Below are 27,623 nucleotides of genomic sequence, written 5' to 3'. Positions count from 1 at the left end.
ATCCATAAACTCAATTAATAAGACACATGTATATTTATCTTCTAGAAAGGACTACATCCTGAGAAAACCAAAGAATCTGGAATGAGTAAGTCAGTTGAGCCTGCAAGCTATCCTATCCATAGTGTCCTAGTGAATTCATGTTCAGACCCACCACAATAACAAAAGCACCATTAAGAGCTGTCATTTAAAATACAAACAAACTACTGACACCCCCAGATCCTTCACTCTTGGGTAATTTCACAAGCATTTAATTCAAGGTGAACACAAATCAGGAATGATTCATGCTTGCAGATTCATTTATAGGTCCACTTCTTCTACATAGGAGCATGTAGTGGTTTCTGACTGCTTTGAATACACTATTAGGTTATTGTTCACTTCCCTTATCAAATAGTACACATGGATATAAAACTTTATCTTTTTCAGGTATGGTGACTCATGCTTGTAATCCCAGAGACTTGGGAGGCTGAAGCAAGAGGATGACAAGTTCAAAGCCAGCCTCAGCAATTTAGTGAGGACCTAAGCAACTTAGCAAGAACCTATGCAAAAATTCTTAATAAAACAAATTTTAATTTTAATTTTAATCTCAAAATTTAAAAAAAAAATATAAAGAGATGGGGTTGAGGCTCAGTGATTAAGTGCACCTGGGTTCAAACCTCACTACCAAAAAAGCAAAAAAAACTTTATCTTTGTCATGTGTTGCAATTTCCTTACATGATACAATATGAAAACTGAAGCTATTTATGGCCACTATCAAACAGCAATTAGTAATGGGTGTATCAGAATGGAATTCATTGGCAGTCCCAAGCTCCTTTCGATTTTCATTCAGCAAGTGCAACTTAGTACTAGAATGACCAGCTCAAGGAACAACCATGTTGGCCACTTCCACAACAGGCACTATAAGTGTTACTATCACAACTCTCCTTAGCTTTGTACACAACCATCTTCTATTCTGAGACAAAATCACCTATTAAAGGAGTTCCGCTCATAATAATAGCTGTGCTCAAATATTGGCTGGGAGCAGCCTGCAGGAAGCAGGACCTTGGTGCAAATACTGTGATGGATCCAGAAGAGTAGCAGCTGGGGCTATCAGTAAGCATGCTCTCTTCAACAGGAGATCAGAGTGGCACACTTTTATGGCCACCACAATATATAATAATAACTTCCCTCATTTTTTGAATGCACACTGACAATAGTGAGTAGTTTTCTGCATGGATCACAGAAATGTGGATGACCATAAATTTGGGAGGCTTTCTTGTTTTTGGTCATGGGATAGCAAGTGGTCTTCCCTCCAGGCAGACAATTCTGATGCTGGGTTTGCCACACACCTCTGGAGATGCTTCTGTTGTGTCTGTGCTCCTTTAATAAGTCATCATTGCACTGCAGCTATATTCCTTTATTTCAAGAAGTAGCATTTGGTAAAGAGATTGTTACAATTTGAGAGGAGCTAACAAACTTAAACTGGATGGTCATGAACAGATCCAACCCAGGGAATCAAGAAGAGGGTCATAGAACAAATAACTTCTCTGTCTTCCTGTTCCAGATTGAACAAACTGTACCTGTCTGAGGCAGTGACCCATAAGTGTCAACTATCACAAAAGTAGATAGGTCAACCTCAACTTGATTTGGCAATGGGGAATGTCTTAGTCCATTCTGCTATAACAGAATGTCTGATGTATTATACAGCCTCAGGATAACAGGTTAATTTTGTTCACAGTTCTGTTGAGGCTCTTCTGTCTTTCACAATGTGGCAGATGACATCACATAGTACAGATTTATGTGGAGTGTTAGCATCCATGCAGAAAAGAGCAAACACATGGGGTGGCCTTGCTTTATAACAATCCACTCTCAAAGTAACTAATCTCAGTCTCAAGAGGCCTAATCTCTTCTGCAAGATAGGCATTAATCCCTTCCAAGGCTAATTATCTCCCACTAGGCCCCACCTCTTAAGGTTTTCACCACTTTCCAACACCATTATATTGGCAACCAGACTTCCAGTACATGGCTCTTTGGGTACAAACTATATCTAAATCATAGCAAATGATCTCATCAGAATGCTGTTATCTTAAACAACGTCTCAAATGCTCCTACAGGCAGAGGCCTAATGTCTGTTGGCCTGGGCCTTGGCCTTTTCTGTTCACATATCTATTTCTTGAAATATCCGTGTCAAGTGGATGCAAAAGACTCAAAGCAAGTAGCGTTTATTCTTCCCCCAACCATTTCAAAAACTAGTTTTTCTGTGCAGTTAAAACACTCCCTTGTGTCCCCTCCCTCCCCCTTCATAGAGTTACCCACCTGCCAAGAATAACCATAAAACTAAATCTTTGATAATCAAAGAACCACTGGGCACAGATTGTATTGTCATCCACTGGCACCATCAGTCAGACCTCATGGAGTGTTAGGACACAATTTATTTTTATTTTACATGGATTATTCTTCATCAAGAGGTGTCCCTGAGGCTTATCTGAGGAGATTAACAATGAGATAGTTAGGGGTCTTAGTACCAAAGATATGGTTGGTGCCCTACCTCAGATTGTGTTGGATATCTGCATAACTGTGGATCACAGTAGTCCCCCTCTTCACCCATGGGGGATATATTCCAAGACCTTCCTCTAGGATGCCTAAGGCAAAAGATACCACCAAACTCTATATATACTATAAATGCATTTTTTGAGAAAATTTAACTTATAAATTATGTATAGTACAAGATTAACAACAATAACTACTAAAAAGAGAAAAAATATATAATATGCTATATATAAGATGCTATAATAAAAGTTCTATGTCTCTCTGTCTCTGACTCTCTCTCTGAAAATATCTTAATTCCTTATTGCACTATAATATTTTCAGGCTGTAGTTGGTCATGGGTGACTGGAACCATGGAAAGTGAAAAAGTGGGTACATGGGAGGGGTAAGTCTATTTTCTGACAGATAACGTGTACTATGGCCAATGTACTTCTGGATGAATACCTCACCACAAGCAGAGCTATCCATCAGCAACCGTTGGAGCTAACCATAGAGCTCTAAACCACCCACAACCTAAACTTTGGAGTCTATTTTCTCATAACTTAGCCTAGGCTCCATGACTAGAAATTTCAGTGAACTCTATAGGTTTTTATGATGAATTCTATTCCATTATTTAGGGCATTACTTATTTTACAACATCTTCTTTGGCATAGTCATGAACTCCGGAAACACCACAGAAAAATCCAATTAATTTCTACCTTCAATGATTAGATTCATCTCTCTGCAAGATAATGAAAGAACAGGGAAGCATATGCCTCATCTTACTAACACTTTGACTTGGAAATAGCCCTAATTAAATACAGTCTTACCCTCATTCTACATGTGATACTGATGTTTTCTTTCATTCACCTTCCAAAGATAGATTGAAGAGAGGAAGACTAGAGGCAGAGAGACCAAGCTTTTTGAATTAGAAACCAGTACAAAGGTAGTGATAATGGAGAAGGGTGAGATTCTTTGATATTTAGGAGATAAGATTAGTGGAACTTTGTGATTATTACATGAAAGGAAGAGGGAAGAAACTAGGATTCTGATTTACAGATTTTTGGTGTAATTGTTTTGTTTTGGAAGAATGGAGATGTATTCATTCAACTAATGTTCACTGAACCTATAGCAGCAGCCAGGCAGTATTTGATGGTGTGGATAAAGAAGAAAAAACATTAGTAGACAAAAATCAATATAAAATTATAGATCATTACAAAGACAAATAGATATCATGTGTCTCTTCATGATATCTCATGTACTGGTGTACTGAGAAGGGCACAATATCACTTCTGTGGTTTTCCTTCTTAAAGGTGAATCAGCTGAACCTAATCATGTACAAACATCAGACAAGCCAAAATTGATGACCGTTTTACAAACTAAATTTGTTGAATTCTTCACAATTGTCAGGGTCATAAAATACAAAGAAATACTGAGGAATTGTTTTAGATAGAAGGATATTAAAAAGACATGACAATTAAATGCAACATGATTCTGGATCAGATCTTGAACCAGAAAATGCTGTTGCATTTTGTTACAATGGAAATTGTTGGAACAATTGGCTAAATATTAGGACTATAGATTATATGGCACAACAATGCTAATTTCTTGATTTTGATAATTGCACTGTGGTTATTTAAGAAAATGTTTTTAGGAACTACACATTAAAGTACAAATGTTTCCTTATTTATTATGGTTTCATTTATGATTTTTCCACATTTCCATGATGTAAAAGTAATATACATTCAGTAGGAACTATACTTTGAGGGCTGTGGTTGTGGCTTAGTGGTAGAACACATGCCTAGCATGTCTGAGGCACTGGGTTCAATTCTCAGCAGTGCATATAGATAAATAAATAAAAATAAAGGTTAGTTAATGTGCTCAATAAAAAATCTATTAGTAGTAATGCTGGTGATAGACATTTCTAGAGCTTGTTGCTTGTCCTGGTTCTCCTTTCTTTCCAGGCACATGTTTCCCTTGAGAGAATAACAGTCCTATACTTTACTTTGGCTAACAAAGTGGAAGCAGAAATGATAACATTTCCTTTCTGACTGCAGCATTGAAGAGTTACTATGATTTGGTTCTCCACTCTCTTCCCCAGAAGTAACAATTTGAAATCTCATGATAGCAGTGTCATAAGATGGTGATAAGCCTCTGTCAGTCCAAGACTCAGTGACAACAATGAACAGAGGTTTCCTCCCAACTGCTGTTCACATGTGGCATGAGAAAGCAAGAAAACTTTGATGTTTAAGGCAAATCTTTGGCATTTTACCAAGAATTTTTAAAATCATCTTTAGCCACACTTATAACTCTTCATAAATCATGAAGAATTTGGGACTTTTCTAGACACCTTGGCATCTTGTACTAGACTCCAAATAGGAGAAAATAGGCATTATTCAACTCTCTCACCTTGTTCATGGGGTGACAACAATTGGATGCAAGGTTTGGAAATATAATCATTTAACAGAAGAATCTCAATTCAATGAAAAAAAAAAGCCACCAAGCAGATGTGTGATTACTTCAAGACATCCTGTATTAAGGCTCCCAAACAGTGAGTAGATGTTGGTAAACATTGAATATATCTTTCTCTTTCTCTAAATTAACCCCAAATTCTATTATTCATATATGAAGTACAATAGGATTAATGATATTAAAACCAAATCTTGTGGGAAAGTATAAGAGGTGAGGTCAGGGATGATTTCCTGAAGAAGTGATACTTGAGTCTTGAATGAAGAAGAAGAATTAGCTGGGGACAAAGAAATAGGAAGCGTGTGCAAAGGCAGAAGATAGGATCACATATCTGGGGAAGTTTGGCATGATCCTAACATCTGTGTGATGTGGACACCAAAAGCTGAAGTGCAGAACACGTGAGCTTTCAAAAATCGGGGAAAGGAATGTGGTTTGTCAGGGAACTTAGCAGCTGTGGAAGGTCATTAAGCAAGAGAGTGACATGATCATGTTTACATATTTTTGAGTATATAATAGTTACAGTGTGGTGAATGGGTTGGAGTGGGCAAGTTCACAGGTAAAGATGAATTAAGAGACTATATAAGGGGGCTAGAGATAATAAAGCAGGAGGCATCCATCATAGTGGTAGAGAGATTGGAGATATCATATATAAGTCAGGGTTCTCCAGAGGAACAATTTAGTCATTAATACATAACAGATATAGATTTATTTTAAGGAATTTTCCTATTTGATCAAAGGGGCTGGGAAGTTCAAATTTCATAGGGCAGGCTGGAAACTCAGGTAGAAGTTGAAGTTGTACTCTTGAGGTAGACATTGTCCTTACTTAATGCTCTAAGCTATTTCAGCAAATTAGATAAGGCTGACCCAGAGTTTGGAGGAAATATCCTTTTACTTAAAGTCAACTGATTGTAGCTGTTAGCCCCATCTACCAAATAGCTTCAAGCAACACCTGGAATAGTGTTTTATTGAATAGCTTGGCTGAGTGCCTCACCAAATTGATACATAAAACTAATCAGTACAGGTAATTTCAGAGATAGAATAGAGAGATTTTTTGATGGAATGATGGGAATTTTAGAATATAGAGGAATCAAGGAAGATTCAGATTTCTACTTGAGAAGCTGAATAAAAGTGCCAATGATTGGGATAGAAAAGTGGAGAATGTGCAAGTTTCTGATGGATAATCAGTCAACTTTGGATAGAAGAAATTTTAAGAGCTTGCAAATTATCTAAGTGGAGATGCTTAAGTGGAAGTCAGTAGAGAGATTTAAACTGTCAATAAATCATCAAGATATAATGGTGAGTCAGCCATTTGGGGAGACAGTGTAGAGTAAGGAAGGAAAGAGAGGAAGGCCTAGAAGAGGGTCCTCAACAACTACAACACTTAGTAGAAGAGGAGGAATCAACACAGTCAATGAAAAGCAACAAGCAGAAAAGCTAGAAGGCAGAGATCTCAAAACATCAGACAGAGATGCTGATTGATGAAGGAGGAGGCAGATTTTGAATCATTATTTATCCTGCAGACTTCAAGGAGCCAGCAGTTATTTAAGTAGGAACAATCATTGGTTAGGAGAGCATTTAGAAACAACTTTTAGCCAAGGAAAGTAATGAAGGTCTGATATAGGGCTGTTAATGTAGGAATAGAAGAATGGGCCTGAGGAGAATTTTGAGGCAAAATCAATATGCTTCTAATAGGATATGAGTGTTAAGAATCCAAGATGACTCAGAAGTCTTGAATTGAAGGCATCAGAGGAAGGAAGAGGATATCCATAGGGAAAAAGAAATCAGGAAAACAATGATTTAGAAAGAGAAGATTAAAGTTCAAGTTTCAACATAGTTTTAGGTGTGGCAGAATATCTATTCCTTTTTTCCAAACATACCATAGCTGTCATACCCTTTCATTATTCTTGGTATCTCTTTAGCCTCCTCCATGAAAATACCCTTTCCTACCTTGGTTGTCTGGTCATTTTCTACTCAATCTTCAAGTCTCAAATTAAATCACACTTCTCAGTAGGTTTTACTAATAACCCCAGGCTAAATTATTCCCTCTAATCCATGTTCCTACAGCACTGTATTCATACCTGTTTTTAAGAGCGTTCCTCGCATTACATTATAATTTTATTTTAGTGTCTGTCACTCCCACTAGGCAGATGTTCACAGATTGCAAGGTCTGTAGCTTATTTCATCAGATTCTTCTAGAAGCAAGAACATTGAACTTGCTCAGTTGGTTGGTTGCAGCTTGGAGCTCAGGAATAGAGCAAGGCTATATAAATGGGGAGTAAATTTTCATTGACAATAGGTGATCTCTTGAGAAATGGAAATAAATACATAACCCAGTGGTGGAAGTTTTTTTTTTTTTGGTTGACATAGAGACCACAAAGAATAGGAGGCAATAGGTTAAATCTTAGGGAATATATTTAATTAGAAAATTGATCAAGTATTAGGAGGACAAGATAATTGTATGTTGTGCATTTAGTTTCTAATAAATGTATTTATTGGGTGAATGCCATAGGCCAGTCATATTTACACACTTAAAATACAACTATACATGAGACAGATGAGATCTCTTATCTCACAAATCTTTCAGGATTCACTCAGTTGAAGAGGGAAGTTATGGGTTGAGGATATAGCTCAGTGACAGAACACTTGCCTAACGTGCACAAGGCCTCAGTTCAATCCCCAGAACAAAAAAAGAATAAAAATTTAAACAATTAGAGAAGTTAAATATTTCAAATGCAGTAAACAGTTTGAGAAAGACAAATATTTTAGTAGCTTTGATATTTGAAAATTGGAAGGCAGTTGAAAGGCATGTAGCCAGTTTGATTCCAAGAATAATGGCCAATATTTGTGATGGAAAAAATGTTAAATTCAGGTGCTAATGTATGGAAGTAGGTAATAGAGATTTTGGAATTAAGTAGGTGATTGGGATTAAAAAAGGGGGGCAGAAGCAGGAGGAGGTAGAATAATCAGATAATATAAGCTCCAAAAGAGGGGAGAATGACCACTGCACTGACACTCTGGTCTGAGAAGCAGAAGGTGGAACAATATCCATCCAAGGGGCTTCTAGTACAGTGATTAACCCAAGAGTGTTTATCAGTATGAAGTTAAATTTCAACTAATTCAAGGGGAAGGGAAGAGGAGACAGGGAAAAGTGTGAGGATTTAGGTTAGTTTCTTCATATTAGGATGAATATTTTAAAGAGGCAAGGTGGAAGGAGCTAATGAATGACTGTCAGAAGTGGAATGTGCTTGAGTGACAGTTGCCCTGAACTAAGTAGGTGTGACCTTATTGAAGGTGATAGTGGCTGTTATGGTTTGGACAATGAAAGAAAGTTCAGAGGAGAAATTATTGGGTTATGAGAGTCTTAACCCAATCAGTGAATTTATCCCCTGATATAAATCAACTGAGTGGTAACTGGAGGCAGGTGGGAATTGGGGATGTGGCTACGGGGTATATACTTTGTATCTGACAAGTTGAGTCTCTGTCTGCTTTCTGATCATCATGTGAGCAGCTTCCCTCTGCCACACAGTTCCACCATGATGTTCTGCCTTACCTTGAGCCCTGAGGAATGGAGCCTGCTGTCTATGGACTGAGACCTCTGAAACCCTGGGCCCTTAAATAAACTTTTCTTACTCTACATTTGTTCGGTCAGATCTTTTAGTTACAGTGGAAAAAAAGCTGACCCAAACAGTGACTTTCCAAACATCTTCCCTAATTTATTCAGGTATGCCTTCATATATTGTACAAGGTAGAAGGCTAAAAGCTACATTTTATAGATTCTCCTGCAGACATGGTTAGGGGTGTGATTTACATACAACCAGTCAGATGAAATTTCAATATATTTGAAGGGAAGGCAATTCTACATAGGAAAGTGAAGCAGCATGCAAAGTATCAATTTTGCTGGTGAGGGTCTGGAGCCAACAGTTCTGGCAGCAGGTCCTAATCCCCTGATCTCAGCTCAAGTACTCTTTTCCTAGGACCAATAGTTTTGGAATTGACTTTTTGATTCCCTAACTTCTTAACAATAGCAAATGTAACAGTTTCTTTCACTGGATCCCAAACATACCCCATAACAGATAGGTTAGTGTGGATCACTTTTGAAATTCCTCTTTCCTCTAAATTACAAAATTATTTTCAGTAATATTAATTAAATCTTATCAATAAAAATAATGGGCCAGGAAAGAAATGCCTCAAATGTAAAAATTCTCTCTATTGAACTATATATGTAAAATCATACCAGAAAAATAAATGACACAATAAATGATAGAGTATAAAGGCAGCAGGGAGCAAGAGGTTAATACATTAATAAATTTCATAAAAAAGGGACAGACATCTATATGGTGGTCTCTTTCAGGAATGGATAATCACATTTATTGAATAAAAGGTAAATAAGAAGAATAGCAGTATAATAAGAAAATCTTATTTTGATTTTAAAGGTTTTCAAATTCAGTGAAACATTTCATGTATGAAATATTAGTTCATATATGAACTAACATTTACACTTACTAAACAACCACCTTATACCTCACAGTTGACACTCTGCTTCACTATTGAAAAAATTTTATTACATTTTTAAAAAAATTAGAGTGTTATAGTTTTACATAGTAGTTGGATTCATTTTGACTGTCATACATGCATGGAATTTTATTTACTTCGTTTTTGTCCTTGCCTCCCAACCCTGCCCCACTTTTCCTGCCCTCCACTCTTCCCTTATTCTCCTTCCTCTACTCTACTGTTCTTCCTTTTGCTTTTTTTTAAAGGGGGGGGGGAGAGAGAGAGAGAGAGAGAGAGAGAGAGAGAGAGAGAGAGAGAGAGAGAATTTTTTAATATTTATTTTTTAGTTTTCAGCGGACACAACATCTTTGTATGTGATGTTGAGGATCGAACCCAGGCCGCACGCATGCCAGGCGAGCGCGTTACTGCTTAAGCCACATCCCCAGCCCCTTTTTTGCTTTTTTATCCTTTGTTTATATTTGACTGTGCATATACATAAAAGTGGAATTCCCTGTGGTATATTTATATATGTGCATAGTATGATTTTGTTTAATTTATTCTGCAATTCCTCCTTTTTCCTATCCCTTCTCATTCCCTCTAAATCTGCTTCTTCTGCTCTACTCACCTTCCTTATATCTGTATTATATCCAATCCCCCTCTCCTTTTTTCCCTTGACTCAGACAATCAAGGGTCAAATATTTTTCTCACCATTGTAAATTTTGAACACAAATAAACTCTAAGTGGTATCTTAGGATATCAGAACTGGAAGAAACTCAAGGTCTGTGTCTTCATCTTTTTTTTTTAAAAAAAAACATGTTTTTAGTTGTAGATGAACACAATATCTTTATTTTACTTATTTTTATATGATGCTGAGAGCTGAACCCGGTGCTTCACATGTGCTAGGCAAGTGCTCTACCATTGAGCCACAACCCCAGCCCCCGTATCTTCATATTTATAATCATTGTGCTATCACTGTTTAAACACACAAATATGCAGCATCACAAATGTTGGAAGTCATGAACTATACCTGAAGTGAGCTGAAATGATTTTGAATAGTGATGAACTTATTCTCAAAACAGAAATGTGTAGTTGGATCCATAGATGCTCAGGATTGCCTGTGTAATTGGACAGTCTCCAAAGTAATTTTATGTAAGTACAATGTTTATGAAAGTATATGTAATTAAAATGTTCCAATATTTAGTTATCTATTATTGCAACTCAACAGGAGCCACAACAATTTGTTTAAACATAGTGCATCAAACATATTTTATTAGAAAAGAGTATGTTACAAGTGCTAATATTAAAATTGTTAGCAAATAGTGATAATAGCAAAACAGACCTGCTTATAATTAATTAATTTTATTGTTTTTACTTCTCTAGAGAATGTTTACACCCTCATTGCCTATACCTATGGTGGACTGCTTTCACTGACCTGGCCTTGGTATGCCAGTAGTTTCTTCAGAAAGTCAGTTTTACAGTTTTGTTCAAAAACTTTCCTAGAAGCCCAGTAGCATCTGCTTCTCTAGCCTTGCCCACAATTTTGTAATAATTGAATTTTCTTTATTAATTTTATTTTTTTTCCAGTGGAATGACATTTTTAATATGCTTAAAGAAATAATTGATAAACTGAAAATGTCTTTTAAGAATGAGAAACACTTAAAGACATTTTCAGATATCCACTTCTCCCCCCAGATAACAGAGTTTAGCTCTAGGAACCCACAATAAAAGATGCTCTATTGGATATATTTCAGGCAGAATAAAAGTGATTTTAGATGGAAGAATTGGGATGGGAGAAAAAAGAAATAGCAAAGATAATGAGATATGTAAGGTCAATTCTAAATAAATATTAAATAAAATAATAATAATATTTTGCAGTTTTATAAATGCAAACATACAAATAATTACCAGAGTCAGGGGAAGATTAAAGAAGTTAAAGGTCTTAAGGACCTTATATGAGTATGGAAGGTGAAGACAATGAGTAATTTTTAACTTTGACAAGGTAAAGATACATGTCAGAACTTCCAAAATAAGCATTGAGAGAAGTATAACCTAAAACTAGTGGAGTACAAAAGACTCTAAATTATCCAAAAATAAGGTAAGGGTGGAAAAAAATTTAGAACAGGTACAACATAACACAGATAAACTGTGGATTTAAGTCAAAAATATTAGTAATGAATAACATTAAATATAAGAAAGCTAAAGATTTCAGTTAAAGGAAAAAATATAGGGATTAATCAAGAAGAAATGTGAGCTATGGTCATACATAAAATTCTCCAACCAAAATTGGAGGAAACATATTCTCTTAGTATGTATAAAATATTGACAAATATTGGACTTAAAATGGGTCTTTAAGAAAATTTCAAATGATTGAAATTAAAAAGTGTATAATCTTTAACCACAGTTCAGTTAAATCATAAATAAATAATAAAACAACCTTACATTACTTTATATTTGTAAATTAATAGACATGTTTCTAAATAAGTCATAGATCAAAGAAGAAATCAATGTGAATTAGAATACATTTTGTTATGATAATAATTAAATTAGTACATATCCAAACATGTAAGATATAGCTATAGGAACATTAACAATAAAATTATAGCATTCAAGTCACATATTGGACAAGAAAGCCTAACTATTAATAAGGTAATAATATACTCAAGATGTTAGAAACCAAGGAGTAAAAAGAAAGAAGAAATAATGAAGACATAAGAATGGAGCACATTTAGTAAAGATAACCAATAAATAAATAAATAAATAAAAGCAAAAAATGGCAAAGACTGCTTCTTTCAAAAGCTAATAAAATTTTCCAAACTTTTGGCAAGACTCATGGAGAAAAAGAACCCACAAATAACCAATATAAGAATTGAAATTAGAATATACTAAGAAACTATAGAGATTAAACATTAATATGATGTCATGTATGCTGATATATGTCTGTAATCCCATAAACTCTGGAGGCTGAGGTAGGAGGATCACAGGTTTGATGTCAGGTTGTACATCTTAGCAAAACTGATTTCACAGATTCAGTCCATGTTTGGCCATCTCCATTGCTCTGGGCTGGTGGTGAGATAGAACATCATGGCAGAAAGGCATGGAGGAGTAAGCTTCTCAGCTCCTGGCAGCCAGGAAGCAGAAAGCTCTATTAAATTTCTTTTTGTTTAAACTAATTACCTTTGTATTTTAACCAACCAACTAACTAGTATAGTTATCTGCAACTAAACCCTGACTTATACAAACAATAAAGGAGAGATATATGTACTTAGAGCAAGAGCTGTTGAAAACATTTATTATTATTATGTTTATTCATTAGTTCAACAAATACTTAAGGATCTCTCTCCATATATAGCTTTTACCTATGTGGTTTTCAAATCTGGAGTGTTTTCTATTGATGTTGTTGAATTTGGGCTATGTGAAGAAAAGGTACATGCCATGATATCCTTCCTCATAAGATAGATTGGACAACTGTATTGAGAATCATTTGGCTGTAAGAAACAAAAACAAACTTAAAGTGTTTCAAACTATCAGGAAATGAATTGTCACACAACTGGAAATTCCAAGATAGGTCAAATTTTGGTGTGATTAAATGATATCCTTAGGGATCCAGTTTTTTTTGTCCATCTTTTCTGCTACTGTGCATGTTAACTTCGTCCTTATACTGGTAGTAAGAAGGCTGAAATTTATCTAGAGACAAATGGTCAGAGGAAGTAGGGAGAACAGTTCTTTCTTAGGAGTATGTTGATTGCTGTGATATTTCAGCTATACTTACAGGTGATCAATAGGAGAGTGGAGAAGGGAATACTTCCTGGTATGCAGAAGTTTGAGCAGTATAGCTGGTTATCCCTTTTGCCTGGAAGTTATCTCATTTGCTTGGAAGAAGAAGTTTGGCTTCAGAAGTTTTAATCCATGTTACTTGGCCCTGTTGTGGCATAGTACTTCATGGTGGGAGTGTGTAGCAGAGGAGGCCTATTTACTTCAAGGTAACTAAGGAAAAAAAAGGAAGGGGACAGGAATGCAATATTCCCTTAAGACCAAGACCTCAATTACCTAACTTCCTTCCACTGGGCCCCACCTCTTAAAGGTCCCACTGCGTCCAATAGTACTATAATCTGACAAACAAGCTTTTGAAACATGGACTTTTGGAGGACAATTTTGAACTATACCGTTATTTAAGAGAGGATTTTTTTTTTCAGGGAACACAACCATGATTACATTGAATTAGAATTTGAGACTGCCAGCATGGTAGGAAGTAAGCAAAAAAGAGAATTACTTTGTTAGTTAGTGTGATTGCTCTTGTTCATATTTGGAGTTACACACTGACCCACTGAGACATCTTTGGCATTATTTTCATTATAAAAATGAACATCTTTGTACATCTCTCTTTGTATACATAGTGAAAGAGTAAATACCTAAAATGGAATTTGAGTCACAGAGTAGGTGAATATTTAACTTTACAAGGTTTTGTCAAAGGAAAAAAAAAACCCAAACCACCCTGTCATTGTACCCATTTGCACCCCCATGAGCAATGATTAAATTCCTATTTCTGTAAATTCTTGTTGTTATTGATTTTTTCTAAATCTGATAAAGAGTGAAGTGATATGTTATTGATTCAATTTGTATTCCCCTGATCACCTGAGGTTGAACATTTTTTCATTTTTGTCTATGGTGATATATTTATTTATTGTGGTATAATTATTCAATAACACAGGAAAATAAAAAGAAGATACCAAGCAAGTTAGTTACAAGTTGTATATAGAGGATAACTTCACTTTTGTTAAAAAAATTAAGCGAATCAACAAGCGTACGGAAAACTGGAAGATTATATACCAAATTATCAACAGTATTACCTCAGTACAGTGATTAAATATTTTTCCTTTGCTTTTGTGTTTTTGAAACACAATTATTTCTGAAACAAACAATAGGTGCTAAAGAGAGATACAATTATTAAAAAACAGGAGTTAGGAATGCAAGAAGCCAAGCCAGGTGCCTAGTTGTCAAGGTCTGAAACCCAAAGCAAATCCATCCAGGTGACAACATTCAAGGCTAGAGGTAGAACACTTTTCTTTTCTTATTGAAATGCTATTTATCCAATTGTTTCCTTTAATTGTGATGATCTCTGTGTAATTACATTTAAAGGGACTTTATGAATATTAAGTGGCACCATAGCAAAATGATGCTAGCAACATTGGTTTTGAGTTGCTATAAAAGGCAATTATTTTAGAGTAGTTTCTGTGGTAGTATTTTAAAAAATAGTGTCAATTCTCTGTTTTCCACAAGAACAGTAGTTATATTCTGGGCAATGATATGTACCATATCACAATTCAATTTTTTTTCATTTTTTGTTTTGTTTTCATGAAAGAAGAAAGCCAGTGCAGGATTTTAAATTTATATTTGATAATCTATAAAAGATGCTATGCTCTGAATGTGTTACCCAAATTTCACATGTTAAAAACATAATTCCCATATTCCTTTCTTAATGGCATTTGGTTGTGTAACCTTGGAATAACCAGGATAAGAAGAAATCATGGAGGTGGGGCCCCACGGTAGCATTATTAGCTTTTTAAGGAGAAAAGAGATCTGAGTCAGCAGCTTGCTGTGTCTCAAGTTGTGATGCTCTCTGCTATGTTATGATGCAGGAATAAACCTTAGGTGTAATAGTAAGAATTTTGATCTCTGAGTTACTGTTAGTAAGTTGGGTGTCCAATAGTATAATGTGGATTGCTTAGGAGTGTTGGCTGTTTAGAGCAACTCCAAATACTGCAGTTAAGTATGGGTCACAGCATGCCAGAGCTAGGAGGCATCCTCACAATCAGGCTATCCACAGCTCATTACTGGTGTCTGAAGGTGTTACGTGCAGAACAGTCTGAACTATGTTATCTGCAGGGCAGGCTGAACAAATGTTAGCTGCAGGATAGCCCACACACTCAAATCCCCCTCTGTCTGGTCCTTTATCACCTGTTTGTGTCAAAGCTGAACATTCAACCCCCCACCTCTTGTGCCAACAAGGCAGCTTGCAGACCCAGGTTAGATTTGGGCTATAAAAACTCCCTCCTGCTGGGCCCCTCTCTCTCTTGCTCTCTTGCTGTCTTGTTCTCTTGCTCTGTCTTTCTCTCTTGATCTCTCTGTCTCCCTTGCTTGCATGCTCTCCACCCCCCCCCTCTCTTTTCTCCTCTGTTTAATTGCTGCAAAAAGATCTCTTGGTCGCTCCGAGTGTTGTGGTCACTTTCCTTTCAGAAGGCAAACTGCAATTTGTCTCACTTATAAGTTCTTCTTGTAATGTAACAATAGGTTGAATATCTACTATCTTCACTGTAGTCATGTTAACATCCAATACAGCCCAATAAAACTTTTTGCCATGATGGAAAAGGTCCATACCAGTACTATCTCAGATAGTAGTTAAAAGCCAGGTGGCAAGTGAGCCCTTGATATTGTGGCTATGATGATTGAGGAATTGATTTCTTAACTTCATTTAATTTTGAATAATTAATATTTGCATTTAAATAGTAATATTTAACTAGTGTTGGCTATAGAGTACTGTGGTGACTAATTGCAGTGACTGTAGCAACTAGCGAGCATATCATAGGAATGCACGTGAGGAGGAATAAGCATCCAAGACAGGAATATAAACAAGTTATTTATTTGTGTTGATGTATGATAAACAGTCAGGCTACTGACATGGCCTCAGCCTCATACATGCATTTATTGAATAAGCAGTTAACAAGAACCTATACGGGTTTTAAATGGGGCAAGGGTGCGCAAGGCACCATTCAAGGAGTTTAAAAGAGCAAGACATTGGAAAGAGACGATATTTCACTGGGAAGGATCCTGACTCAGGCCTCGCGAGGGCTTCACGTGCCACGAGAGCTCCACTGCCCAGGGGCTTCTGGGTCATGGGCTGGCCCCAGGGGCTTCTGGGTTGTAGAGCAGTTAGTCAGTGAGGCCACAATTCGTTGGGGTGGCATACTAGAGTCATGCCATCCGAGCTTCGGTCAACAAGGCGGAGGACTAGGTCCAAGAGCCGGGCAGTGCGGGGGGCACGAGCAAGGCTGGTATCTTGTGAGGCAGGGTGTAAGGTGGAGAATCCGGCTACCGCCACGCATCCAAGGAACATCATTTCTGGTCGCGAGGCCATCATGGCAGCCATGCCTCAGACTAGCTGGCTGACATCTCTGAGAGGCTTCAGGGCCAAGACACGCCAATCTTTGATAAAAATGTGGGCCCGCAAGAGATTGGGATTTGTCATGCTGTCCATCATGGCCCTACTGTTGCTGGGCTGCTACTTCAGCTGTGGTGAGTGCTGACTCCGGACTACACCAAGCGTCACTAGCGATCGATGGGTGGGGGGCACGCCAACCGTGTTCCTTTCATCCTCTCGGTGGTCTTCTCCCTGCCCAAGCCAACTTTGGCCTGGGCACGTCTTGGCGTCCTTCCTGTGTTTTGTCCCTCAGCTTCCTCAGTCACCCTCACAAATTCCTTCCCTCCCTCCTTCCCTCGCTGTCCTCACTGCCTGTCTTCTTTCACCTCCAGCCTCCCTAATCTTCCCACCTTTTTTATTGAGCAGAAGTTCAAACAGTATAAAGGTATCTTATAGTGAGTGGTTCCGGTGATTTAGTGTATTGAAATGTTCAATTATTACGTTTATTTGGTTCTAAAATATTTTAATTCCCCCAAATTAAAACCTCTACCACTGACTTGTAATTCCCCGTCCTATTTTACAGCATTGTTTTCAGGACTCAGTAGTATTCCATTGCATGGATATGCTACACTTTGTCCATCTGTCTATCAAATTTACCAGATTTGGGTTTCCCTTTTAGGGCACAATTGTGCTTTGGATTTTTGTGTACAAGTTTTGTTGTCATTTCTGGTACTACAGAGTGAACCCACAGGTGCAATACCACTGATCTACATGCTCAGACTTTTTTTTTTGGCACCGGGAATTGAACTCAGGCACTCCACTAGTGAGCCACTTCCCCAGACCTATTTTATATTCTTTATTTAGCTACACTTAATTCCTTAGCCCTCCCCATTGCTGAGGTTGGCTTTGAACTTGGAATCCTCCTGCCTCAGCCTCCCAAACCAATAGGATTATAGGAGTCTGTAATACCTATAATCTGGCACTATTTTCTCTTTTTTTGGTACCAGGCATTGAACTCAGGAGCACTTGACCACTGAACCACATCCCAGCCCTATTTTGTATTTTATTTAGAGATAGGGTCTCTCTGAGTTGCTTAGTGCCTCCCTGTTGCCAAGACTGGTTTTGAACTAATCCTCTTGCCTCAGCCTCCCAAGCTGCTATGTTAATAGGCATTGGCCACTGTGCCCAGAGTTTATTTATTTAAAGAAACGATCTGGCCAAGTTGTGAAGGCATCTGAAACTTGTGATCCTTCTGCTTCGATCTCCTGAGTGGCTGGTATTGCAGGTGTGTGCAGCATGCTAGGCCTTTTACAAGTTCTTCTGTAGACATACTTTAAGTTCTGATAAATTTGTGGATTTATTTCTGGGCCACCAGTGTGGAATTATGGAGTCACATGGGAACTCCATATTGAACTTTTGGAGAAAATCTCAAGACTGTTTTATAAAGTGACTAAATAATTTTATATCTCCACCAAAAATATTTGAGGGTTCCAATTTCAACATTTGTTATCCCTACTTTTTGATTATAGTCATCCTCATAGATATGAAGTGGTATCTTCTTATGGCTTTGATTTGTGTTTCTCTAATACCTAATGAGATTAAGCATCTTTTCAGGGACTTTTGTTATGCTATTTGTATATCTTTGCAGAAATATATTTTCAAATCATTGGACCATTTTTTAAAATGCATTGTTTGTGGTTTCATTGACAAATTGCAAGAATTCTTTATGTATTTTGTATATTGGATCCTTATCAGATAATGTGATTTGCAAATATTTCTTCCCATTCTATAGATTCTCTTTTTACTTTCTTGATAATGTTCTTTGATGTGCTAAAGTCCTTTTTATCTATTTTTCCCCTTTGGCTGCTTGGGTGTTTTTAGTAGTTGTGTGTGTGTGTGTGTGTGTGTGTGTGTGTGTGTGTGTGTGAAAGAGAGAGAGAGAGAGAGAGAGAGAGAGAGAGAGAGAGAGAGAGAGAGAGAGATCTTAGAATCCATTGCCAAATCTAAGGTCATGAAGATTACTCCTATGTTTTATTCTGAAAGTTTTATTATTTTAGCTATTATATTTGAATTGTTGATCTACCTTGTGTTAATTTTTTTTATATAAGGTATGTTAGCGGTGTTTTAACATTGTTCTTTTGTATGTGGATATCTATTTGTCCCAGCATTCTTGGTGGAAGAGATAATTCATTCCCTAGTAAACAGTTTTGGCACCCCTGTTGAAAATTAGTTGACCATAAATTTGTGGATTTATTTCTGGGCACCTAGTTTGATTCTTTAGATATTCATGTCTATCTCTTTGCCAGTACTATATACTCTTTTGATTATTGCAGCTTTATAGCATGTTTGGAAGTTGAGATATATGAGTCCTCTGATTTTGTTCACCCATATTGTTTTGAGTATTTAATATATCTTGCAAATCTATGTAAATATTGGAGGAAGCTTTCCTATTTCTACAACAAGGCCATTGAAATTTTTATAGGGTTTTCATTGAATCCATAGCTCACTTTGAGCCATATTGCCATTTTGACAACCTTATATTCTGATCCATGAATATGAGATGTTTTTCCTTTATTTGTATCAGTTTCCAATTTATTTGAGTAAGGCTTTGTAGTTTTCACTGTATAATTCTTTATTTTTTAGATGTTATTGCAAACGAAATGGTTTTCTTTTCCAATTGTTTATTGCTGTTATATAAAAGCAGAACTGATTTTTATGTATTGGTTTTGTATCCTGCAAATTTGCTACATTTGCTCATTAGCTCTAGTACATTTGTTTTCTTTTTTGAATTCTCTTGTCCTAATGCACTTATAGGCTGGTTCTCCCATTCAGTGTTGAATGACAGAGCATGTCATTTTTTTTTACCAGACATTAAAGGGAATTATCCTATAATTATATCATTATGTATAATGTTTCTGAAGGTGTTTTTTGGTAGATCACCAAATAGCAAATATTGGTGTGAAACATATTACCATAATACCTATTCACAGTAAATTATTTTTACATTTTCTCACATCTTTATCAAGATTCAATATCAACAGTATTATGGATTCATAAAACATGAGATTTATACAGCTGTCCCTTTATCATGCTATAACAATTTATATGTGCAACTATTTATGAAAAGTGTGATATCTAATAAAATTTCCTAGAACTCATGCTTAAATTTGTCTGGATCTGATATTTTCATTTGTTTATTTGCTAGTAGGTATTTTTGTGGCCTTTTCCAATATTCTAGATATAAATATTATTTGTAAATGGAGATAATTTTACTTCTTACTTTCGACTTTGGATGCCTTTTATTTCCTTTTGTTGCATAATTTCTCTTGCTAAAGCAGTTAGTATAATATTGAATAGCAATGGTGATTGTGGGCCTGTTTGTCTTAATGGGAAAGCTTTCAGACTTTCACCATTGATTATGATAATAGCCATTGGTTTTTCATAAATGTTCTTTATCCATGCTGAGGAAAATTTCTTGTTTCTAGTTTGCTGAGGAAATTTATCAGGATAGGGTGTTGTATTTTGTCAATTTTTTCTGCATCAATTGTAATGATTTTTCCCTTCATCCTACTAATGTGGTGTATATTACATTGGTTGCTGTGCTTGTGATTTCTGTTGAAACATCTTTGTATTCCTGGGATAAACTACAAGTGGTCACCATGGATATCCTTTTAATTATGCTGTTCCATTCGGTTTTCTAGAATTATGTTGAGGAATTTTGAATCCATATGTATAAATAATAATTGTGTGTAGTTTTCTTGCTGTGTCTTGGTCTGGCTTTGGTATCACATTAATACTGGCTTCATAGAATTGGTTATGAAGTGTTCCCCCTCATTTTCCCTAAAACCTTCTTTATATTATCTCTGCCACATCTAATAAATTCCCTTACCTCACCACTTAAAGTACTAACTTCTGTCTATTCTCTAAAAGCCTTTTCACCTCTAACCTCACCTTACTAATCTCCCTTACTTCACTGCACAAATTATTTCTTCTTCTTCCCTTTATAAATATCTTTCTTTACATATTTCCCCTCACAAATCCCTTCCCATCCTCACCTCTTATTGCAAAGCTCTAATCTTTCTTATGTTTACTCACATAAAATGCCTTCTTTTCTCTCTAAAGCCTTCCCATCTCAAAGTATTTCCTTTTCTTACTTTGTGCTTAAAGGCCCTTACTTCCTCAATGATATGCTCAAATTTCTTTTCTCCCAGATCTCCACTTACAAACACATTTTACTCCCATCCCCCTCCCAGAGTAAATAACCATCTTAACTTCCCCTAACATGGGCCTTCCTTCTCTCACTAATGCATTCACTTCTTCACCTTCCCTTATATAGACATTTTCTCCCTTGCCTCTTCTCAGAGAGTTCTTACTTCGCTTGTCTCTCCTAACATTTATTATCCTCCTTCCTTTATCAAAAATTTTTTACCATGCTCTCCACTTACAAAATTATAAACTCCCCCACCTTCTCTAGCAAATACCTTCACTGCCTCCACTATCCTCACAGTTTTATTTTCCTTCCTTTCTTCCACTTCAAAGGCTTTCTTCCCTCAATTTCCCTTACAAAGAAAAAATTCCATTTGCTCACAGAGTACTAAATTCCTTTACCCCCTTTCCCTATAAAATTTACTCCTTCAACCATGTTCACAGAGGTCTTCTTTCTGTGGTTTTTGCCTAGGTCCTCCCTTTCTTATCCTCACAAATACTTTCCTTCCCTCATCACCTTAAAAGTCACTTAAAAGTCCTTATTGAACTTCTATTTAGTTTCCTTCATTTCTCAAAAGATCTTCAGTCCCCCACATCCTCCTTTGAATAGTCTTCATTATTGTTCTTTCCTCTGTTTTCCTCCTTAAGACTTTCCCTCCCTCAAATTCCTTCCTTTACCTCTTTGTTTATGTTCCTCCAATCTTTCACTTACTGCCTTCTCAGTATCCTTCTTTTAGCCTTTCAAAAGTTCTCCTCTCCAGATTTTCTCTCTCTCAAGTATCTAAAGGTAGTTGACCTCTTCCTTCAAAGCCTTCTTTTCCTGCTCTACTGAATGATCTTGCTGCCTCACTTGCCTCACTTAAACTTTTCCTCCCCACCTCCTCCAAATTTCTCCCCCACTCACTCAACTAATTTTTTTCTTTCCCCTACTCTTCTATCCTTCCATCCCTAAGTCTAACATGGCCTTCTGAAAAGAGCCTGCTCTGTCTTATGGCCATGATGGCCTGTTCTTTCTCCCAGTTCCCTCACAATGGTATTATACCTCCCCATCTGAACAAAGGCCTTAGATTTCCCAGTGTCCCTTACTATTTCCAGCTAATGTCCCAAGTCCAATGACTTTTCATTCTTCTTACCTCTAATTTCAGTGGCTTCTTTCTCTTTGCCATCTTCAGATGCCTTTTACCTCCCAATCCTCTGCAAAGTTTTCGTATAAGAGATAGACAAATAAATATGGGGCAAGGACATTGCAAATAAAAGAACAATATACACTATGTTCCAACTATTTGGATTTATACATTTTTTCAGGGATTAAATTCAAAGTTAAAAAAATGTATGCTGTGCTTTATCAACTATTTAAAGAAAAGTTACAAAATAAGATTGCTTTTGAAAAATAATAAAGATACTTTAAAATTATTTATCATATTACCAAAATTATTTGTATTTATTTTTCTTCCAATTTGTATACAATACCAAAGTATTTCTGAATTATTTGTATTTTATTTGAAAGTTAGTACAACACTGAAAGCCTCCTCATCCTCTTAAAAGGCAAAAAATAAAAATAAAACCTAAAATTTAAATTGTATTTCTAATTTTGAGTAGAGCTCCCAGAAGAGAACTGTCTATTCAGTGGGATTTATTTATTTTAATGAAGACTTTTTCCATTATAGGTTAATTTTCTCCTAATATAATTCACAATTCATTCTTTATATTATCAGATTTCCCATATTCCCAGGAAGTAATATGTAACTGTATGGGTTAAATATAATTTTGCATTGAAAATGTTTTCACTTAATTAATGTAACTAAAATGCCCTATGTTATGGGTTGAGCCATAGCTCCCCTCAAAATGTTCAGCATTTTAATCACTAGTACCTGATAATGTGACTTTATTGGGAGATAAGGTCTTTATAAAGGTGATCAAGTTAAAATGATGGGATCTACAGTGTACTCTAATAGAATATGACTGGTGCCCTTATTAAGTAAAGGGAAAATTTGTTTCTAGACCCAAATGTTGAGTTCTAGGAAGAGGTAAGAAAGACTTTTTGAATAGATTATATAGAGAAGGCAGACTTCTTTAAGTCAAAGAAAGAAGCCTTTTCTCATAACCCTCAGCTAAACCCCTTAATTTTGAACTTCTAATCACCAAAATTGTGAGACAATAAATTTTGGTTTTAAGATACTCAATTTATGGTATGTTATTTTAATAGCAAAGTAATGCATATCCAGAGGTAAAATAATTTGTCCTTGGCCTTGGAGAATTATAGTGAAAGCAGAATATGTGGTCCTGGTATTAACATTCCCTTTGTCTTTCTTAGACCCTTCTGAGTTCTCTTGGATTTAATACCACCAAGAGGAATTGAGGTTGAGTGACTGAAGGTAACTCTGGGATATCTCTAGTTTATATTGTATTTTGGATTCCTGGACAAGTTACTTTTTGGGTTATACTTATACAACAGTCATATGGACCAGTGGCATGAAAGATGAGGAGCAGACTGGAGACTGGCATTTTGATCCCAACTCTCCCACCAGTTCTTTAGAAACAGGGAGCACTTCCAAATTCATTCTATGAGGCCAGTATCACTCTGATTCCAAAACCAGGCAAAGACACACCAAAAAAAGAAAACTTCTGACCAATATCTCTAATGAACATAGATGTAAAAATTCTTAATAAAATTCTGGCAAATCGAATACAAAAAACATATCAAAAAGATTGTGCACCATGATCAAGTGGGATTCATCCCAGGGATGCAAGGTTGGTTCAACATACAGAAATCAATAAATGTAATTCATCACATCAGTAGACTTGAAGAAAGAATCATATGATCATCTCAATAGATGCAGAAAAAGCATTTGACATAATACAGCACCCCTTTATGTTCAAAACACTAGAAAATATAGGAATAACAGGAACATATCTCAACATTATAGAGCTATCTATGCTAAGCCCCAGGCCAACATTATTCTAAATGGAAAAAATTGAAGGCATTCCCTCTAAAAACTGGAACAGGACAGAGATGCCCTCTTTCACCACTTCTATTTAACATGGTTCTTGAAACACTGTCCAGAGCAATTAGACAGACGAAAGAAATTAAATTGATGCATATAGGAAAAGAAGAACTCAAATTGGTACTATCTGCTGATGATATGATTCTATACTTAGAAGACCCTAAAACTATGGAATCAATTCTTATTGTGTATCCTTTCCAGAGTAGATAAAAAAATGAGAAATAAAGATGAACTCAGGTAATATCGTCAAATTGCTTTAGCTCCTGGATAAAATATAGTAACTAGATTCTGTTTCATTATATTATAATTCTTTATCTGTTATTCTTGGGGAGTGAATGAGGCATTGCACATAGAAAGTGTCTGCATGCCATATATATAATTGAGCAACACCTTATTCTTGCTTTAACCATGTGTGCATGTGATGTAGTTGGTGGATCCCTAAACTAGGAGTTAGGAGACCTTGATTGTTGTTATTCTGCCACTGATGTGCTTTGTGACCTTCAGTGGGTCATTTTACCTTTTAAGACTTCAATTTCTTTGCCTTAAAAATAAAAAAAAACTAAATGCATATTATGCCTGATTAGTAATTTGTATTATATCTTCTTAACTCTTGGTTATCTTAAAGCTACCAGTTAGTTATTTTTAAAATTTAAACTACCTCAATTTGCAATGTATATTTATTTAAAAAGGGAACTGTGGCAGTTATAAATGGAAAACTGGTTGTATTTGCTGTGATGAGATGACAGTATCAAAATACATACCCTGAAAACATAGTAGTGCTAATTTAAAATTTTAAATAATAGAAATAAATGATGAAAGACACAGAAAATATTTACTCATTTTACATTGTACTGAACACTTCATGTAAGACTTCATTTAATCATTATAATCTTTCAAAGTAAATATTATCCCCATTTTGTACATAAGTAACCTGAGGCAAAGAGAAGATTATTAACTTGCCCAAGTTCACCAGCTAGTATGTGACAGAGCCAGAATGCAAATTCAGGTCTGTTTTTTTTTTTTTTTATTGGTTCTTTTTGGTTGTACATGACAATAGGATTCATTTTGATATAATTATAAAGGCATGGGATTTTTGAGACCATGGTCCAGAAAAACAACTGCATAGGTAGACCCTCAAAGTCCAAACAGAATCTTTTGAAACACCATTAGCTGCTGTTCTCATTCTGTCTCCTCACCTTCTTTCATTCAGTTCCCCATCTGACAGACCTTCCCCAGTGCAGACCTGGCAACATAATTTGTAAAATGAAAATACAGGCTCCCTTGTAGGAAATTTATTATGGATTTCAGGTTGTCAACAGCCAGTAGCAGAATATTACATCAAGCATGGGGCCCCTCTAAGAGAAGGGATCCGGCACAATTGTAAACACCACATATCTAGGAAGTTCTCTAAACTGAGTCTGATTTTTCTTTTCCTTTGAAATGCAGTTTAGATTTTCAATCTTTTTTTTTCATAACAGGGAAATTAAAAGATAAAAACTCTTTGTGACAGGGAAACATAATTGGTTGTTTACCATTTCCTGCTGCCATTTAAGGAAGCTGACTCCCAATAATCTTTTATTTGCTGAGCATGCTAATGAGTCTAAGGATGCAAATTAAAGGCCAAGAGGATGAAATTATTCTGCATATGAAAAACGTTGCAAAAGGGAAAGGAAGCTGGAGGCAGCATGGCTGGAGAGGAAGATCCAGGAAAAAAAGATTTGTGTGCTGGCTAGCTGTTAGGAAATTTGGAAGAGAGGGAAGGAAAGATGACAGTGAGCCTGGGGAAGAAAGAACAAGGATGTTTAAAGGGATTTTATAAAATTTTACCATTTGATGTCACTTTTGTAGGCTTGAAATGCTACTAATATTTTTCTTTTACACTTTTAAATAAATACATAAATAACAAAGAATTATACATCCATAAGTATTCCATCTGTATTCCACCTAATTGTACTCATACCACATTTTGAGTAATAACTGTTCAAGTTAATTTTTAAGTAATTGTCTTTAATAGTAGAGAAGAAACCATAGGTGAGCAAGGTTAAATGTGTTTGAAATTTGTTCAGGCAACCACCAGTGGTGTTATTTGAGTAAATATGTTTAATTCCCTCCCCAATTTCAAATACCTGTTGAAATTACCAAAAGATTATTATCGTGGACAACTGGAAAACCTAGAAGAGTGCCATCTACTATTTGTATGCCAAGAATATGGTCTTCTGAAAGAATGAAGGCCAGACAAAACTGAGAGAAATCAAAGCAACCTGTGTTTCTCCTCAGATTCAGCACAAGCATATCTGGAGGCTAAGGCATTTTGATCTAGGGATTCTACAAAGAGGAATAAATCTCTGTCTTTGAGGGACTCAAGAGAAAACACCACTTTTGGGATATAACCTAAAGTGGAGACTCAGTGTGTGGTATGCTATCACTAGCCAATGCTGCAGATGACATGCTGAGTCAAGTGGTAACAAGTATGGTCAGTTGGATAGGGGGGCCACTAAGAGAAGGGCAGTACAAAGATCCTGGTAAAGCCTCTTTTAACTATAATTGCCTCCCTGTGTCATGTAGGACAGTGAACCCCCTGTAATTATGCAACATTAATTTAATTTTGTGTCCCCTGATCTGTAAGTGCTCTTCCAGGCCCTTTGTGTAGCCAGCTACTTCAAATCTTAATTTGTTTTAGCTTAAATATCACCTCAGAGAGGCTAACCCATATTTAAAGCAGGCTTTCTATCTTATTCTGTATCAGTATTTACTTTGTTCATAGCACTTATTACAATTTGGAATTATTTAATTCATTAGTTTACTTGTTTTTTGTCTGTCTTTTCTACTGTATTATAATAAGCTCCATGAGAGAGGGAATCTTTTTTTTTTAAAGAGAGAGAGAATTTTTTAATATTTGTTTTTTAGTTTTTGGTGGACACAACATCTTTATTTTATTTTTATGTGGTGCTGAGGATCGAACCCAGCACCCCGTGCATGCCAGGCGAGCGCTCTACCACTTGAGCCACATCCCCAGCCCGAGAGTGGGAATCTTGTCTGACTTGTTCACTGATGTATCCTACCCAAATGTAAAATATAATAGGTATTCAATAATAAGTATAACTTTAAAAAAATATTGACAAGATATGTCATGCACAGCAAAGATAAAATTTTCATACACTTATGCATAGTGTTAAATACAAAAACAGTTAAAATTCAAGTAGAAATGGACAAAAACTACAATAATGGTAGGAAACTAATGTATATCTTTTAGTATTTGACATAGAAAATATAATTCATTCAGATAATAGAATTTAGCTTGATTTAATATTTATAATAGAATTCATTGTGAGAATACATTTTCAAATGTCTTTGGAAGTTTTTATTAAAATGAGAAAGAAAATTTATCATTGATATCAAGGAAATTTAAAAGTGTAAGTCAATATTCCTATGATTCTGTTCTTATATTACTTTTGTAAGAGGATAATTTCCTAAGGAAATGAAAATAATGAAATTGACTCATGGATAAGAAGAAGTAAAAAGTTAAAGAACTATACCCCTCCAAAAAGTAGACTCAGAATTGAATTGATGAATTTTCTTGAAACTTAATGGATAAAATAATTATTATACTGTTTAAACCATCTCACTATAGAAAAGATAGGAATCTTCCTAGATTATTCTACGAAGCAAGTATAACTCCCATGCCAAAATCTATAGGTACAGCAAATAAAACTACAGATACACTTAAGAATGTTGATCCACCCTGGCATGGTGGTGTATGCCTGTAATCCCAGCAGCTTGGGAGGCTAAGGCAGGAGAATCGTGAGTTCAAAGCC

General features: G+C 35.9%; 1 protein-coding gene across 1 annotated transcript in view; it reads left to right on the top strand.

Moving 5' to 3' along the window:
- Window positions 1-16,433: 16,433 nt before the first annotated feature.
- Fmr1nb (FMR1 neighbor) overlaps window positions 16,434-27,623 on the top strand; it is a 53,742-nt gene continuing 42,552 nt past the window's right edge. The window contains exon 1 of the mRNA XM_077794012.1: window positions 16,434-16,752. Within this exon, the coding sequence (XP_077650138.1) occupies window positions 16,434-16,752 (319 nt within the window). The remainder of the gene's footprint in view (window positions 16,753-27,623) is intronic.

Source organism: Urocitellus parryii, chromosome X (genome assembly GCF_045843805.1).
Source record: "Urocitellus parryii isolate mUroPar1 chromosome X, mUroPar1.hap1, whole genome shotgun sequence".
In the NCBI taxonomy this organism is placed as follows: Eukaryota; Metazoa; Chordata; class Mammalia; order Rodentia; family Sciuridae; genus Urocitellus; species Urocitellus parryii.
The sequence above is the reverse complement of the archived record's forward strand: the minus strand, read 5'-3'. Positions and strand labels throughout refer to the sequence as shown.